The sequence below is a fragment of the Ceratotherium simum genome, chromosome 24 (genome assembly GCF_057802395.1).
Source record: "Ceratotherium simum simum isolate JZ-2026a chromosome 24, ASM5780239v1, whole genome shotgun sequence".
NCBI classification, from domain to species: domain Eukaryota; kingdom Metazoa; phylum Chordata; class Mammalia; order Perissodactyla; family Rhinocerotidae; genus Ceratotherium; species Ceratotherium simum.
This window is the reverse complement of record NC_141923.1, coordinates 28,651,380-28,665,042: the sequence shown is the minus strand read 5'-3', so window position 1 is coordinate 28,665,042 and position 13,663 is coordinate 28,651,380. Positions and strand designations below refer to the sequence as shown.

Here is a 13,663-nt window from a genome sequence, read left to right as displayed (position 1 = left end):
ACTACATCTTAGGAACCTCTCGTTATGGGAGGAGTGGACCTCAGGGTTCTGCCAAAAGCAACTGGGAAGAAGATACCCTGCAGGAGCAGGCTGGAGCCACCCCCAGGGCAGCCTTGGAGCCCATAATCCCTTCTTCTGTCTTGCTTCCATTTTCTGCTGTTGCCCACTGTCCAGCAGACACACTCCCCTGGAAAAGCTGTTTCCAGACTAGAATAGTTTATTCAAGAGAATCTGGCTTGGCAGTCAGACAGCCACACAGGGGCAGCTCGCTCCATGTCCAGCCTGGGGCCCACTCTTGGCCTGTGTCCCTGAGAGGGGCAGGATGGTGATGCCTCAGCCACAAAGAACAATGTCCCAGCACAAGCAGTGGCAAGATAGGAGGAGAGACCATAAGGGACAAGGAGTGGCAAAGGCCCCCAGGCAACCACTGTTCTCCAGAGCTGAACATTCTGATCTCCAGGGTGCAGAGCTGCTGCCAGGAAGAGGAGGAAGCAGGGGACCCCTCTACCTCCTGCCTGCCTTCCCACCCAGCTGGGGCCCTGGCGGCCAGAGGAGGCTCCTCCAGCCCCACCCTGGCCAGGAGCTCCCGCAGCAAGGGCTGCCTGTCCAAGCAGAGCCCAAGGCCCAGGAACAGACAGTGGGTCCCCCTCTCCTTCCCATGCCAGCCCCCCAGAGACCCCCCCGGGGCCTCTGGGGCCTGGCTTGCCCCTCACAAAGCCACAAGTCTTGCTTCTTCCCAAGCTGAGGCACACACAGGCCTGTGGCTGCCTTCTCTCTTTCTCTCACGTTCTGTTTAAGGCACTGAATTCCTGAGGGTCCTATCCCCCCCTGCCCCTCATCTTGGAGGGAGCGAGTCATTCAGCAGGGATACAATTGGCTAATAAATAGAGGGCAGGTGCCAGCAGGGAGGTAACCGAGTGTGACGGTAATAAATACACGAGCCGGGTGTGGGGTCTCTCTTCTCCGAGGGGCTGGTTACCTCCGGGGAACAGTATCGCCGCACCTGCAGAGACCAAACACAGACGGGGAATCAGCACACTGGGGAGGGAGGCGCCCCTCCTACGGGAGGGCCGACAAACCCAGAGCGGGAGCTTGGACAGGGAGCACGGGGAGCTTGCAGCACTCCTGGATCTCTGCTCACACTGAGGCCAATAAGAAGCTAGGAGCTACTCTTCACCAAGCACTTACCCAGGTGCCCCGCCCTGCGCTAAGCACTCTCTTATTTACCCTTAACAATATCCCATGAGGAAGGCACTGTTACTATCAGCCTTTTGCAGATGAGGAAACTGAGGCTCAGAGAGGTTAAGAAACTTGCCCAAGGTCACACAGCTAGTCAGTGACAGAGCCAGCTTTGAACCCACTCTGGCTCCATGCACTAATGCCTCTGGTTACTCTGGGACAGCAGTCTGCAAACTGAGGTACCGGCACCCCTAGATGTACATGAAGATTGTCCAAGGTGTATGTGAGTATTGATGGTTTTAAAGGAATCGTTTTCAGCCTCCACATGTGCTCCGCCTGAAAACTGTCTGCCTGAGAGGTCTGCTTCCCCCCCTTAATCCACAGCTCCTCTTCTCCCTTCAGAAAGGAAGGAAGCATCTTGCCCACTCCAAACCCTGTTACAGTGCTCTGCTCCCAGGTAAAACAGTATTCAGGGGTCGGGTGGGGGGTGGACACTGAACAAAAGAACAATTTGAGATACGGGTGTAGGTATTGAGAAAGGAGACATGGCGTAACAAGCCTTCTGCAAGTCAGGTGGTTTCCAAGTCTTTGCTTTCAACAAAATCGAAGAACAACTTAACCGACTGTCAGCTAATATATCAGAAGAAGTCATTTTCGTTAGCAGATCACCTTGAGGTTTTTGGCAAATAACTTGGAAGACTGAGTGACATCTAGTTCCATTCACTTACTTACATGAGCGCAGTTTCTCATCCTTTTCATCTATAAAAACTGATGGGCAGGGAGGGAAGTAATGCTGAATGCTCAGTCTGACAGCGGGTAATAATCATTAACGGGTTCATTAACTAATTGAAAAGAGGTAGCCACATCCATCTCGTGGAGAGCCGTTCTGAATAAGATAGATTGCACTTTTATGTTCAGCATTTATTAAATATGATGTATTTGTGCCATTTTGATCAATTGGTACTACTAATAATTATTGTGAGAATTCATTCCAGGAGAAAATTTAATTTAGAGTTTTATGTTCACAGGAAATTTAAAATAATTCAGGGCCGGCCCCGTGGCTTAGCGGTTAAATGCGCGCGCTCCGCTACTGGCGGCCTGGGTTCTGATCCCAGGCGCGCACCGACGCACTGCTTCTCTGGCCATGCTGAGGCCGCGTCCCACATATAGCAACTAGAAGGATGTGCAGCTATGACATATAACTATCTACTGGGGCTTTGGGGGAAAAATAAATAAATAAAAATTAAAAAAAAATAATAAAAATAAAATAAAATAATTCAGACTTATATACACCATTGTTGTGGCAGGTATATATGGCAAGGTGACACAGAAGAGACTTTTGAACATTAAAAAAATATTTCATTAGGCTGAAATTCTGTGGGGAAAGTGAAATGGAAATATAAGTTCAAGGAAAAAAGAAGCAATGTAAATATGCAACTATCAAAGGAGAGTGTTCACTTTTTTTGTTATTGCTGTCGTTCATTTTTTAAAAAGTGGATGATGGTGAGTATTAAGTTAGGATGGCTTATTCCATGGGATACATCTGAAGAGTTATATAAGGGCTTTATATTAAAATATTTGTAACTTTTTTTAATATTTATAACATTTTTATATTTATATATAACATGCCAGAAATGATATCCTTTGCAACTATTTACAATTTTGATGGAAAAGTTCAATGTCAACTTAAAAAGGAACAAGGGAGCACATGGGTTTTTGACATTCTTTGAGGAGATTCCCAAATGAGATGTTTCAAGACTGCTGTCCTGACAGATCGAGCAACGGGATGCTTTCTGTCCGGGGCTGTCCGGCCAGGGGGAGCCCTGCATTGACTACACTGCCAGCTCCTTCTCTGAGGCATTACTGGGGCCCAGGGGAGAAATAAGGGCCACATGTGTTCAGGGAACCAACTTCCCCAGAACCCCTGTCTTCACAGAGTGGGGTGGAAGTCTCTGTCAGGGAGGGGTAGGCTTATGGGGTAGGACCTGGGTCAGCTCCAATCCCACGGCATGAAATGACTCCCTGAGGTCTTGGAGAGGGGAGGAGACAGGCCCTGAGGGAGAACCGCACTGTGAATGAGTTAAGGTGCGTGTGAAATATTTTATTTTTTCCTATTTACTCACACAGAGTTGAGTTTTCCCTTCTCTACTCCCTCTCTCTCAGCCACACTCAGGCCTGGACTCCAGCCTGGGCCTCCAGGTCTGAAGCCAAGATAGGCAGGTAACATCGAAAGGGAAAGAGGAAGCACGTGGACCCCAAGGCCTCCTGGGAAATACTGGCCTGGGAGCCAGTGAGGGGTTGCACCTTCCCCAGGGCCACCAGGAAGGAGCTCTGGGTAAGTCTTCAGCTGTTAGGCTTTTCAGTCCTAGAATGTAAGCACTGGCGAGTAGGAATCCTGTGGGTTTGGTCACTGATGTATCTGGCACACAGTAAGTGCTTGCTAAATATTTGTAGAATGACTGAATGCTCAGTGGGCCCTCGACCTCTCATTCTACACACAGAGGAAAACTAGACTCAGAGAGGTGACATGACTTGCTCGAGGCCACACAGACACTCAGGGCTGAGCCAGGACAACAACTAAGGTCCCTTGATGCTTCCTGGGCCCTCGAATCTCTCAGAGTGCGGCTCCCTGCTCTGGCCCCAAGACTGCCTGGGCCTTGCTTTCCCCTTCCGACCACTGTGCCCTGCTGGCAGGGCGGGGCTCCCCTCTGGCCCAGCCTCCTTGCCATCCCTGGGCCCCCGCGCACTCACAGGTGGCAGTCTGTGGGTCTCTGCTTCTCTCTCTTCCTCTTCCCCCTGCCCTTGGGTCTCCTCCTGCAATAAGCCAAAAGCGTCAGGACAAGGTGGCTGGGGGCCCCCATGCTAGGACAGGGGCTGGCAGGCCCGAGAACAGCCCGGAGCCCCAGCCAGGCCACTTACCTTTCTGGCTTCATCTTCTCCCGCAGAGGCCTGGCAAAACAGACAGAGAGAGAGAAGGGGAGAATCAGGAGAGCGGTAGGTGGGGGCTCCCTGCCACCCCCACATCTTGCCTCAGACATCCCGAGTCCTGGTCCTGCAGCTGGCACTGAAGCCACTAGGGGGTAGCATGGAGCTAGTGAGGAACAGATGGCCAGAGGCCTCTGGGCTTCAGCTCCACTCAAGACTGGTGACCTCACCAAGAGAGGTACCAGTTCCCTCTCCCGGCTCCTCTCCACACCCTTCTGCTCCTCAGCGTCTTGGCATCAAATCCGGGGACTGGTGAGTCTGTTGTCTGCTGCCTTTTTTGTTCACTTCCTTCGGGTGCACTCTGGAATCTCAAGGACAGTGAACGAGGGCCAAGGCCGTGGACTAGAGGATGCTGCCGCCAGCTAAGGCTGACTGTCAGGGCACAACTGCTACCCCTGCCCTGGGGATGTGTGACACTGCAGGCAACAGCAAGGGGAGTGAAGGAGGACATAGGGTGAGGGGAGGTGAGCACAAGCCCCACAGTCACCTGGCATGTCCTGGCTCTGCCTCCTGGGGCTGTGGCTGTTGGCCCAGAAGCAAGAAGAAAGGTGTCCCTGTTGCCCAGCCCATTGGAAGGGGACAGAGCTCAGTCTTCCCCAGGAACGGGGGGTGGGGGGTGGGGCAGTGTGCTAACAGTCGGCTTCGGGGCCAGGGACTGCTGCCCTAGGCTGGCTGTCTCCTTTGGGAACCAGGGCAGGGTACTAGGGCCACTCGGGACTACCTGGTCATGTGTCTGCCATCTTGGGCAAGTCAGAGACACTCTTGGAGCCTCAGTCTCCTTGTCTGCCTGCCTCAACAGAGTGGTTGTGAGGGCAAAGGTGATATAGAAGGTGAAGGGTCACCATCCGGCACTGTGCCCTGGGGGGTTCACTACTGAACTATTGTTATATGGCTAAGCCCTGGCTGGGAAGGACGGGAGGAAACAGACTGAGGCAGGGCCCCTGAGAGCGGTACAATGAAGAGGGCCCAGAGCCCGGGCTCAGGGCCAAAAGGGTCAGCCAGTGCCCCGGACAGTAGGCAGCACTGGGGCTCCTGGGCAGCACTGGGGCTCCTGGAGAACATGGTAATGGCCATGAGAGGGAGCATGAAATAGGGCAGGCGTAGGGGTAGACAGGCTGGTGGGCCCGCACTAGCTGTGGCAAATCATGCAACCAGACCAAGCCTTAGTCTCCTCATCTGTAAAATGGGGATGCCAAGAATACCTACCTCCCAGGGTGGTTCTGAGAGCAGGGGCCTGGTCTGTCTTGCTCACCACTGTATCCCAAGCATCTAGGACAGTGCCTGGCATACAGTAGGCACTCAATAAACGTTTGTTGAATAAATGAGAAAAGTGCCCAATGTGGGGCTAGGCACAGAGTAGATGCACAATAACCAGAGTAGATGGTCCTCCTCCTCTTCTCACCCCAGGATGGGGCTCAGCACCCCTAGTCTGGTGCCTCTATCATGGCCCAGTGGCACCAGGAGAGCATCTCTGCCCATTTCTCTCTTCCCTGAGCCTGGCTGGTGGTGCCAGGCCTGCTGCTTCTGGTGACTAATGTTCAGGGTGCCCTGGGCATGGCAAGACTGGTGCTGGTCCAAGGCTCTGCCAGGTGGGGTTGCGATTTTAAAGAAAGCCTGGTGCCTCCTTCCTTCTGCCCCTTCCTCCCACCAGGGCTTGTCCTTCTCTGTGCTCCTCTCCCAGGGGCACCAGCCTGGCCCAGACTTGTAATGTCTTTGCCTCAGGTGTCTCTTCCAGGGCTGGGCAGCTGGCTCCCATCTCTGGGAGGGGGTGATGTGCCCCAAGCCCCTAAAGGTCTGGGAGGGACCCAGGCTTCCTCTGCCCCTGCGGTTTCTCAACAGCTGTGCTCCAGCTGCTGGGACCACCTCCCCAGGCAACACTGGCTGATGGCGGGACAAAAGGCAGCTGCTACTAGTCCCCATTCTCCTGGTCTCCCTCAGCCAGGAAGGAAGTGCAGCCTGCAGCTGAGGCTGCCAAGTGTGTGGGGCTGTGCCTGCCACCCCCTGAGGACCTACCTGCATTCGCAGCGCACGTGCTGTGAGAAGGTCAGCTCCACATAGGAGGGCCGGTCCCCAGAGCGGATCTTCAGGAGCTGCGGGGAGAGAAAGGTTGGCTGCCTGGATTGGGGGTGGCCCACCCCCTCCTTGGGGGGAGGACCAGACTCCCAGTTCCCCACCAGCCTTTGGACAACAGGCCCTCATTCTGCTTTGAGTGTGGGGCAAACAGCCCTCCCATCTGCATGACGATCTGAGGGAGCCCCCTGTCCCTCCCTACCCAGGGCCACCAGCATAGCAATGGTGTAGGAAGGGGGTCCATGCTCTGGAATCAGAGAGACTTATGTTCAAATCTCCACTCTTCCACCTGCCAAGCAAGTGAAATAATGTCTCTGAACCTAGAGTTCCTCATCTGTGAAATGGGAATAACGCTTGTCTCGAAGGATTGGAAGTTGAGGTGAGATTTATGAAGGGCCTACCACAGTGCTTGGCATTACTCAGAAAGCACCTGACAAACCATTGTGTACGTGCCTGTGTGTGCGTGCCCGCGTGCAAGCAAAGCGCAGGGACTGAGCTGGCTCGAGAGGGCTCGGAATGCTCCTGGTACAAACAAGGACTTCTTGAATCTGAGCAGATTTCTTTTCCAACCTCAACCAGATATCCTGGGTCTTGGGGTAGGGCTAAGCTAGAGCCTGAGAACGCTGGTAAGGGAGGAGGTGAGTGGGCTCAGAGCCCAGATGGGGCTCAGGAAGGAGGGCGCTGTGCTGGAGTCAGTTCCAGTCCTGTGACCTTGGCCTGCCCTCCTTCCCTCTCCGAGTGGCCCCTCGAGCAGGGTGTGGACGATGAGGCAGGCCAGGACATGAGGAGGGCACTCTCCCTACCTGCATGGTGACGTTGACCGTCTCCACGGGGACACAGTGCAGGTTCTCATCGCCACAGCAGCCGGTGCAGCGCAGCAGGGAGACGCAGGACGGGCTGAACATGTGCTCCACCTCGCTGGGGTACTCAGTCACGACGTCCACCAGCCTCTCCAGCGCCCGGCAGTAGCTGCGGCCCCACACTTCCTGGAAGGGCACCACTACGAGGCGGCACAGACAGCTGCGTCAGGCCAGGAGGGGCCGGCTCCTCGAAGCCCCAGACCCGGCTCTCCAGGCCCTGCAGGGCCTTCGAGGTTCAGCCTACACCCCCTCCTCCACGAAGCCCCCAGCCTATCTGGGCTCCCACTGCTCTGAACTCCTGGTGTGATCCCTCTGGGATGACTGTTCTGCTCTTGGCTCATCTGCTGGATGAACATCCCAGTGGAATGGAACTTCCAGGTGCCCTGAGCTCTCTGCTCTGTTCTCAACTCAGGCACCCACATCTGCCTTGGTGCCTCAGGAGCTCCGAGGAGCGTGCTCTGGCAGCTCCCCAGGCCCTCTGGGTCTTTCTCAGGCCTGACCTAGTGCTTCCTCAGTCTTGGGGAATTTTCAGAAAACAGTCAGTTCTGCAAGACTGGCTTGCAGAGTCCCACAGGGAGGGTTAGCCTTCCCCTTAGTCCTTATTTCCCACCCCACGCTGGGCCAGCTCCTCTGCCTGGCAGCCAAGACTGCAGCCAGCAACGTGCCCCATCCCGACTCTCCATTTTAGTTGGACCAGCCCGTGCGTCAAGCCCAGGCTGCATCACCGTAATTCCCACCTTTGGGCTCTGCTCCTTGCCCCCTTCTCATTTCTAACCAAATAAAGCCCATCACCCATTTCTCAAGGCCCAACTCCCACCTCCTCCCCGAAGCCTTCTCCAACTTTTCCAGTATGAACAGATGTTCCTCCTTTGAGCATAACTGAGGGCTTGCCTTATCTCGCCCATTGGTGGCTCTTATCTCCTTTACAACCAAGTGGAGGCTCCGCGAGGCCAGGGACCCAAGCGCCCGGTAAAGACAGGCTAAGTAATTACTGATTGATTAGATGACAGTTCACTGAGGATTATCAGGGATGTCCCTGACCACCACGACGTCCTGGCGGTTGTGACCAGGATCGTTTGGGGGCTGATCTGGCATCTCTCAAAAGATGCTGCTCCTTCAGGAGAAGGCCTGGGGCCTGGCCCCAAACAGAGGCTCACAGGAAGTGAGTAGCTAGAACCAGGAGACCTGGCTTCTAGTCCTGGCCCTACACTGGCTGTGTGACCTTGGGGAAGTCACTTAACCTTTCTGGGTATATCAGTTTCCTCGGCTGGGGAAAACGAAGAAGGTTGGGAATAGATAGTTGCTAAGGTCTCTCCCAGCTCTGACAGACGGTCTGTGATGCTGTGCATACAACCCAGCCCAGCCTTGAGACCGTGGGCAGAGAAACAACTCCAGCCCTGGGTCATCCTGCCCTGTACCTGATGGTCGTCCTCAGCTGGTGGGGGAGGACAGGGAAGCTGGGCCACCTGGGGACCCTGCAGCCTCTGCCCTAGAGCAATGGCCTCTCCTGGCAGCCCCTCACTTCCTTCCACGGCCCTTCCCAGGAGGCAGAGGGGCCGAAGTCCATTCCATTGAGCCTCTGAGGACATGAGTCTCAGGGTAATCTCAGAGGAAAAATAAACTTCAGCCCGCGCAGAGGCCCTTGGGAAAGGCTGTAAGCTGATGGAAAATACCCAAGAGGCGCTGTGTCCACGTGGAGCTGGCGGAGGCGGCCACACGGGCAATAAACTGTGCTTATCTGGGCGTCTGCTGCTCCATTCTGCCCTGTCTGCTTAGGGGGCACTAGGATTAGGCCTGGGGATGGGAGAGGGACCAGAGGCTTCCCTTGATCCTACCTCTCCAGCCACTGGGACACTCTCCCTGGATCCAAGTGGGGAACAAGGCCCTCTCCTTCTAGGCGGCCCCGAAGCCCCGAAGCCCTGGGGACGCTGGCCTTTGCAGTGCGAGGTCAGAGGAGCACCCCTAACTCCGTGAGTGTGTGTTTAGTCTAAAATCTTCATGAGCACTATGTAACTTCGAGCGTTTAATCTCCGCCTTGGAAAACATAAATAACAGCAGAGGAATAGCCAGCTGCAAAAGCACCATAGGAGGCTCAGGCTCCTGCTCTGGGACCAGCCATCAGGGAGGGGACAGCAGTACAGAAGGGGCACCCCAGCCCCCTACCATTCAGCCAACAGACTCCCACCCAGCGGGGCTGTCAGGCCTCGGCCAGGCTAAGCAGAGCCGGCTGGGCCTTGGCGGCAGAAGAAGGGATTTCCTGTCCTCACCCCCACACCCCACCATGTAGGCTGTATCAACAGGTCCCAGGCTCCAGGGCCCTGAAATCTGCCACTTGCCGGGCCACATGGCCAGACCATGCTGGGGGACGGGCTGAGAAGAAGGTGGGCTGGGCCTGGTTTACTGGGCAGCCCCCAGGAAAGAGGGCAATTCATCTGTGGAGGCTGCTGCCTGGGGGTGTGGGAGAAACAAAAGGAGCCGGGTAAGGGGCCGGCTGAGGGAGCGTGGTGACCGCTCCCAGATGTGGGCTGAGCCCCTCAGCAAAGAGCTCTGCTCAGCTGCTCCTGAACGCACTTCCTCTGGCCCCAGACCTGCTCCAGAGGTAGGGGTGGCGGGAGAGGAATGGGAGGCTGTGTCCAGTCAGGCACCTGGCCAGGGTGGGTGGTCCCACAAGGGCCACCAGTGGGCCCTCAGCTCTCCCACCGGCCCTATGGACAAGCCTCCCATCTGGCTCCAGCTGCCTACCACCCAGGACGGAGGAGACCCAAGAAGGGAAACGTTTAATCCTGAGAGCAAGCTTCTGCGGAGGCTGCTGGGGACGGGCCACAGGGCTATACAGAGCTGCTGGCCACCAGACTGAGCCCAGCAGGTGTCCTCTCCATGGTCACTGGCGGGGCACACAGCCAGCCTGCCTCAAGGGACACCCTGTTCATGCCTGTTCAGCCATGAGCCGTGGGGAGGTCTGGTGCCAAGCACTCCAGCTCAGCCACATAAACGGAGGAGTATCTGATGCTTTAGGTGACCCCAAGGGCCTCTCGGAGCCTCAGGTTCTTCATCTATAAAATGTGGAGAATACAAATGCCTTCCTAGTTCGCAGCCTGTGGTCAGCACAGAATTATGGTAGATGCCCAATGCTATTATCAGAATAGTAATAGTAAAAATCAATGTCCACGACTGCAAAGTGCAGACCACGTTGTCTCTTGTCTGTGTTAGTGGGAGGGGATGGCGTTTTCAGATTTTGATAATTGGGGTCCAAAGCTCATTGTACTTCCCCTGGTCACAATACAGGAACCCTGATTGATCAGGTTGAGAGATGAGCTGCCCTAATGAGTCAACACTTCCAGGCCTCCTCACCCTGGTCCCTGGGAGATATATACTCCTGTGACTCCTCTGTGGAGTCAGATAATCCTACAATTTTAGAAAGATAACCTTAAATATGTAATCTAATGCTCCCATTTCACAGATGAGGAAACTGAGGCTCAGACTTCTTTGGTAGCTATTGCCTGAAACACACTAAAAGCATCAAAAAGGCCATGGGGTGGAGATGGGTGATGGGTCCCTCTCCAAATCCTAGAGAGCCTAATGTTGTGCCAGTCCCCGAGGGCACAGCAGGGGAGGGGCAGAGTGTCAAAGAAGTCAAGGTCTGATACCTCCCCCACCTTCTCCGTGCCAAGGGGCCTGGGACTGAGTCATCGGCTCATGGTCAGGCCCAGGAGAGGCTAGCTACCAGGCAGGCAGGTGGGTGGGCAGGCAGGCAGGCCAGCAGAGAGAGGGTGTTCCCGGCTCACAAAGGCCATCACGCGTGTGCATGTGCACGTCCCTACACGCTCCCTCTCCCACGACACAGGAGGAAGCCTTAGCAGTGGTGTGTGGCCTCGCTGCACGTCTCGGAGAGGCAGGGAGGGAGGAGCGAGGCAAGGAGCCTGGCATGCACCTCCTGCCTTCTGCATGTATGTCTCTTTGGCAAACGTCTTTCCCTTTGAAGATTTCCTCTTGATGCAACTCAGGGTGGGGAGTGGAGGAGCCAGTGAGGACCCGACTCCTGTTCTGTCTATTTGTAATCAATGGAAGGCCTGGTCAGATCCCTGCAGATGCGCCCGGGCGGGCTGGTGGGAAGGTCCCCTCAGCCCTCCCTCGTCCTCTTGACTGCTTGCCCACTGCATCCAGCTCCCAGACCCCCAGTCTGGCCCCTGGCACTCACTGCCCACACTGCGCTCCAAGACCCCATCTGCTCCCTTACACATGCTGGGAAGGGGCTCTGAGCCAATCGCACGCACCCTGGGTATACTGGCCCCAGCCCTGCTTTCTGTGTGCTGGGTGACCCTGGCCCAGGAATACACCTTTCTAGGCCTCTGGGTCACAAAGGGGGGATCTCTTAAGCCCTGCCAACTTTGTCAGCCAGGATGTCAGCCAGCTTGCAGTCTCTCCAACTCAGTCTCAGGCTGTACCCACCCTTCATGCCCATCTCTTCCCATCTCTGCAGAGGCCTGGGAGGGAGGGCTGGATGAGCACACCGACCCCCAGCCCAGTCGGCTTACCTTCCACCTCTGACGAGCTGTTCCCAGCAGACAAGGCCCACTGCTGTGGACAGAAAGGTGCAGAGATGAGGGGACCACATGGGCCTCTGCGCTCTGGGGCCGAGCGCGTTGGCAAGAGCGTAGAGGCCCCTCTGGGCTCCTTCCCTGCCCCGCCCCCCCGCCCCCGAGCTGCCTCTTTCCAGGTGCAACTAAAACCTCACTGGACCCTGGGTGTGTCCCACCCCTCTCTTTAGCCTCAGTTTCCTCATTTGAAAAGGGTGGGAGGCTGGAGGCTCTTGGAGACTCTTTGCCCTCTGTGCTCCAAAGATCTTGCAATCCTTCGGGGTCTCCCATCTACCCAGCCCCCAGGCCAGCCCTGCTGGGCCCTGTGCAGCCCGCCTTGGCTGGGTGCCAGAGCACAGGGGGAGGTGATCAGCTGGTGGGAGCCGAGGGGCCGGAGCGGGTGGCGCCATGAGCTGGTGCTGCCGGTAACGTTACACCTCTGGCCAGCCTTGCAGCAGGCAGACGGTGGCGGGTGGTGGGGCTCTTCCGCCCCAGTGGGACCGCCCAGCCCACCCACTCCTGGGCTGGGGCCGGGGACTACCGGGGCAGCGGGACAGCACAGTGGGAAGGGAGCTCATTGGCTTTGTCAGGATTTCACTGCCCGAGCTGGCTCCTGGCCAACCTCACCCGGCTCCTGGGAAAAGGGCCCTGCTCACTTCCCCAGGCCCTGCACTGAGGACCTCCAGCTGCCCACCCGGGAAAGAGGGCACAGCATGACCTCTTGTCTCGCCCCCAGCCCACCCAGGAGCCCTGGGCTCAGCCTGGAACCCTGGTGGGGGCAGGGCCCAGCCTCCCCACCAATGGCCACTTCAGCAGGCTTCCCCTCCACCAGGCCGGGTCAGAGGTCCTGGGGGCGCCTGCCTTGTCACGGGGCCTCGACCCTGACCACAAGGCCAGGGACCCGCCTGGGATTAGTGGAGAGATGCTTTTAGCAAAGCCACCAGGGCTCCAGGGGCCAGACAGGAAACCTCCCTCCCTTCCCTGTGGCTTCCCTGCCCCCGCCAAGACAGACCCCAGAGCTAGAGTATGGGACAGCCCAGCCTGAGGTCTGCTCCCAGATGGCGTGGTCCAGCCTGGCTCCTGGGAAGTGTGTGGACATCCTCAGAGGTGCCCCTCCCTGGAGAGGGTCTGTGATTTCAGAGCCCTTGCTTCGAGTGTTGAGGGTGGGAAGGTCAGGGGAGTCAGCCTGGGGGTGGGAGTGGTCTTACCTGGGGGGGCACAGCAGGCAGCGCCAGCCCAGCCAGGAGCTGCACGAAGCAAGTGAACAGCCTCATGGCAGGCATCTTCTCAGACGTCCCAAGCCAGGGGGCTCCAAGGGAAAACCACCATGCTCGTCCCCCCGGGGGAGCCCCTGGCACAGGAGGAGAGGAGCTGAATGGGGGGCCGGATGCCCCCCTCACTGCTGCCCCGAGGTCCCCGCTGGGGGCCTGAGCATCCTCTGGAAGCCCGGGGGAGTCGGGAGCCCGCAGGTAAGGCTGTGGCTGGGGAACCTGATGCGGAGCGCCCGGCGGGGCGGGGCGGTGTGGGGCAGGCGGGTCCCTGGGGAGGGTCCGTCGGGCGCCCAGCGCGACCCCCGGTTCTCTCGTGGCTGGCCAGTGAAGATGCGGCTTCCTCCTCAGACAGCAGCTCCCTTCTGGGACTGAAGCTTGTCGGCGACTGGGTTTCAGGGGCCGTGAACGGGGCGTGGCTGCAGGCCGGCCCCGCCCACCGCCGACGCCGCTCCAGACCCGAGACCCGGCGAGCGGCCGAGCGCGGAGCCGGCCCGGAGGTGGACGCGGCGGCGCGGACCTGAGCGCGCTGGCCCTGCAGTGCGTGGAAGGGGCGCTCCCGACGCAGACCCTCACGCCCCATCGGAGCCTGGCGTCCGGGGCTCTGGCGGACCCCGGAGCACACAGTGCCGGCCAGCGGAGAGGGGCCCACAGCTCTGCTCCTGCTCTTCTAGGCCGGCCACCTGGGGTGGGGGCATCCAGATGTGGAGCCCAACGTCTGCCA

At 57.5% G+C, this 13,663-nt stretch overlaps 1 protein-coding gene across 2 annotated transcripts; it reads right to left on the bottom strand.

The window, feature by feature from the left end:
• On the bottom strand, positions 1-13,280 carry PGF (placental growth factor). 2 transcript variants are annotated; one of them, XM_004426363.3, is made up of 7 exons: positions 12,880-13,280; positions 11,630-11,672; positions 7,038-7,234; positions 6,178-6,254; positions 4,099-4,128; positions 3,931-3,993; positions 1-1,003 (listed from the first exon to the last, which is right to left on the bottom strand). In XM_004426363.3, exons 1-7 carry the CDS (start codon positions 12,952-12,954, stop codon positions 976-978), a joined length of 513 nt encoding a protein of 170 aa, XP_004426420.1. In that variant the 5' UTR covers positions 12,955-13,280; the 3' UTR covers positions 1-975. The 2 variants fall into 2 exon arrangements, with proteins under 2 accessions (XP_004426420.1, XP_004426421.1); XM_004426364.3 differs by lacking the exon at positions 3,931-3,993.
• Between the last annotated feature and the right edge of the window lie 383 nt (positions 13,281-13,663).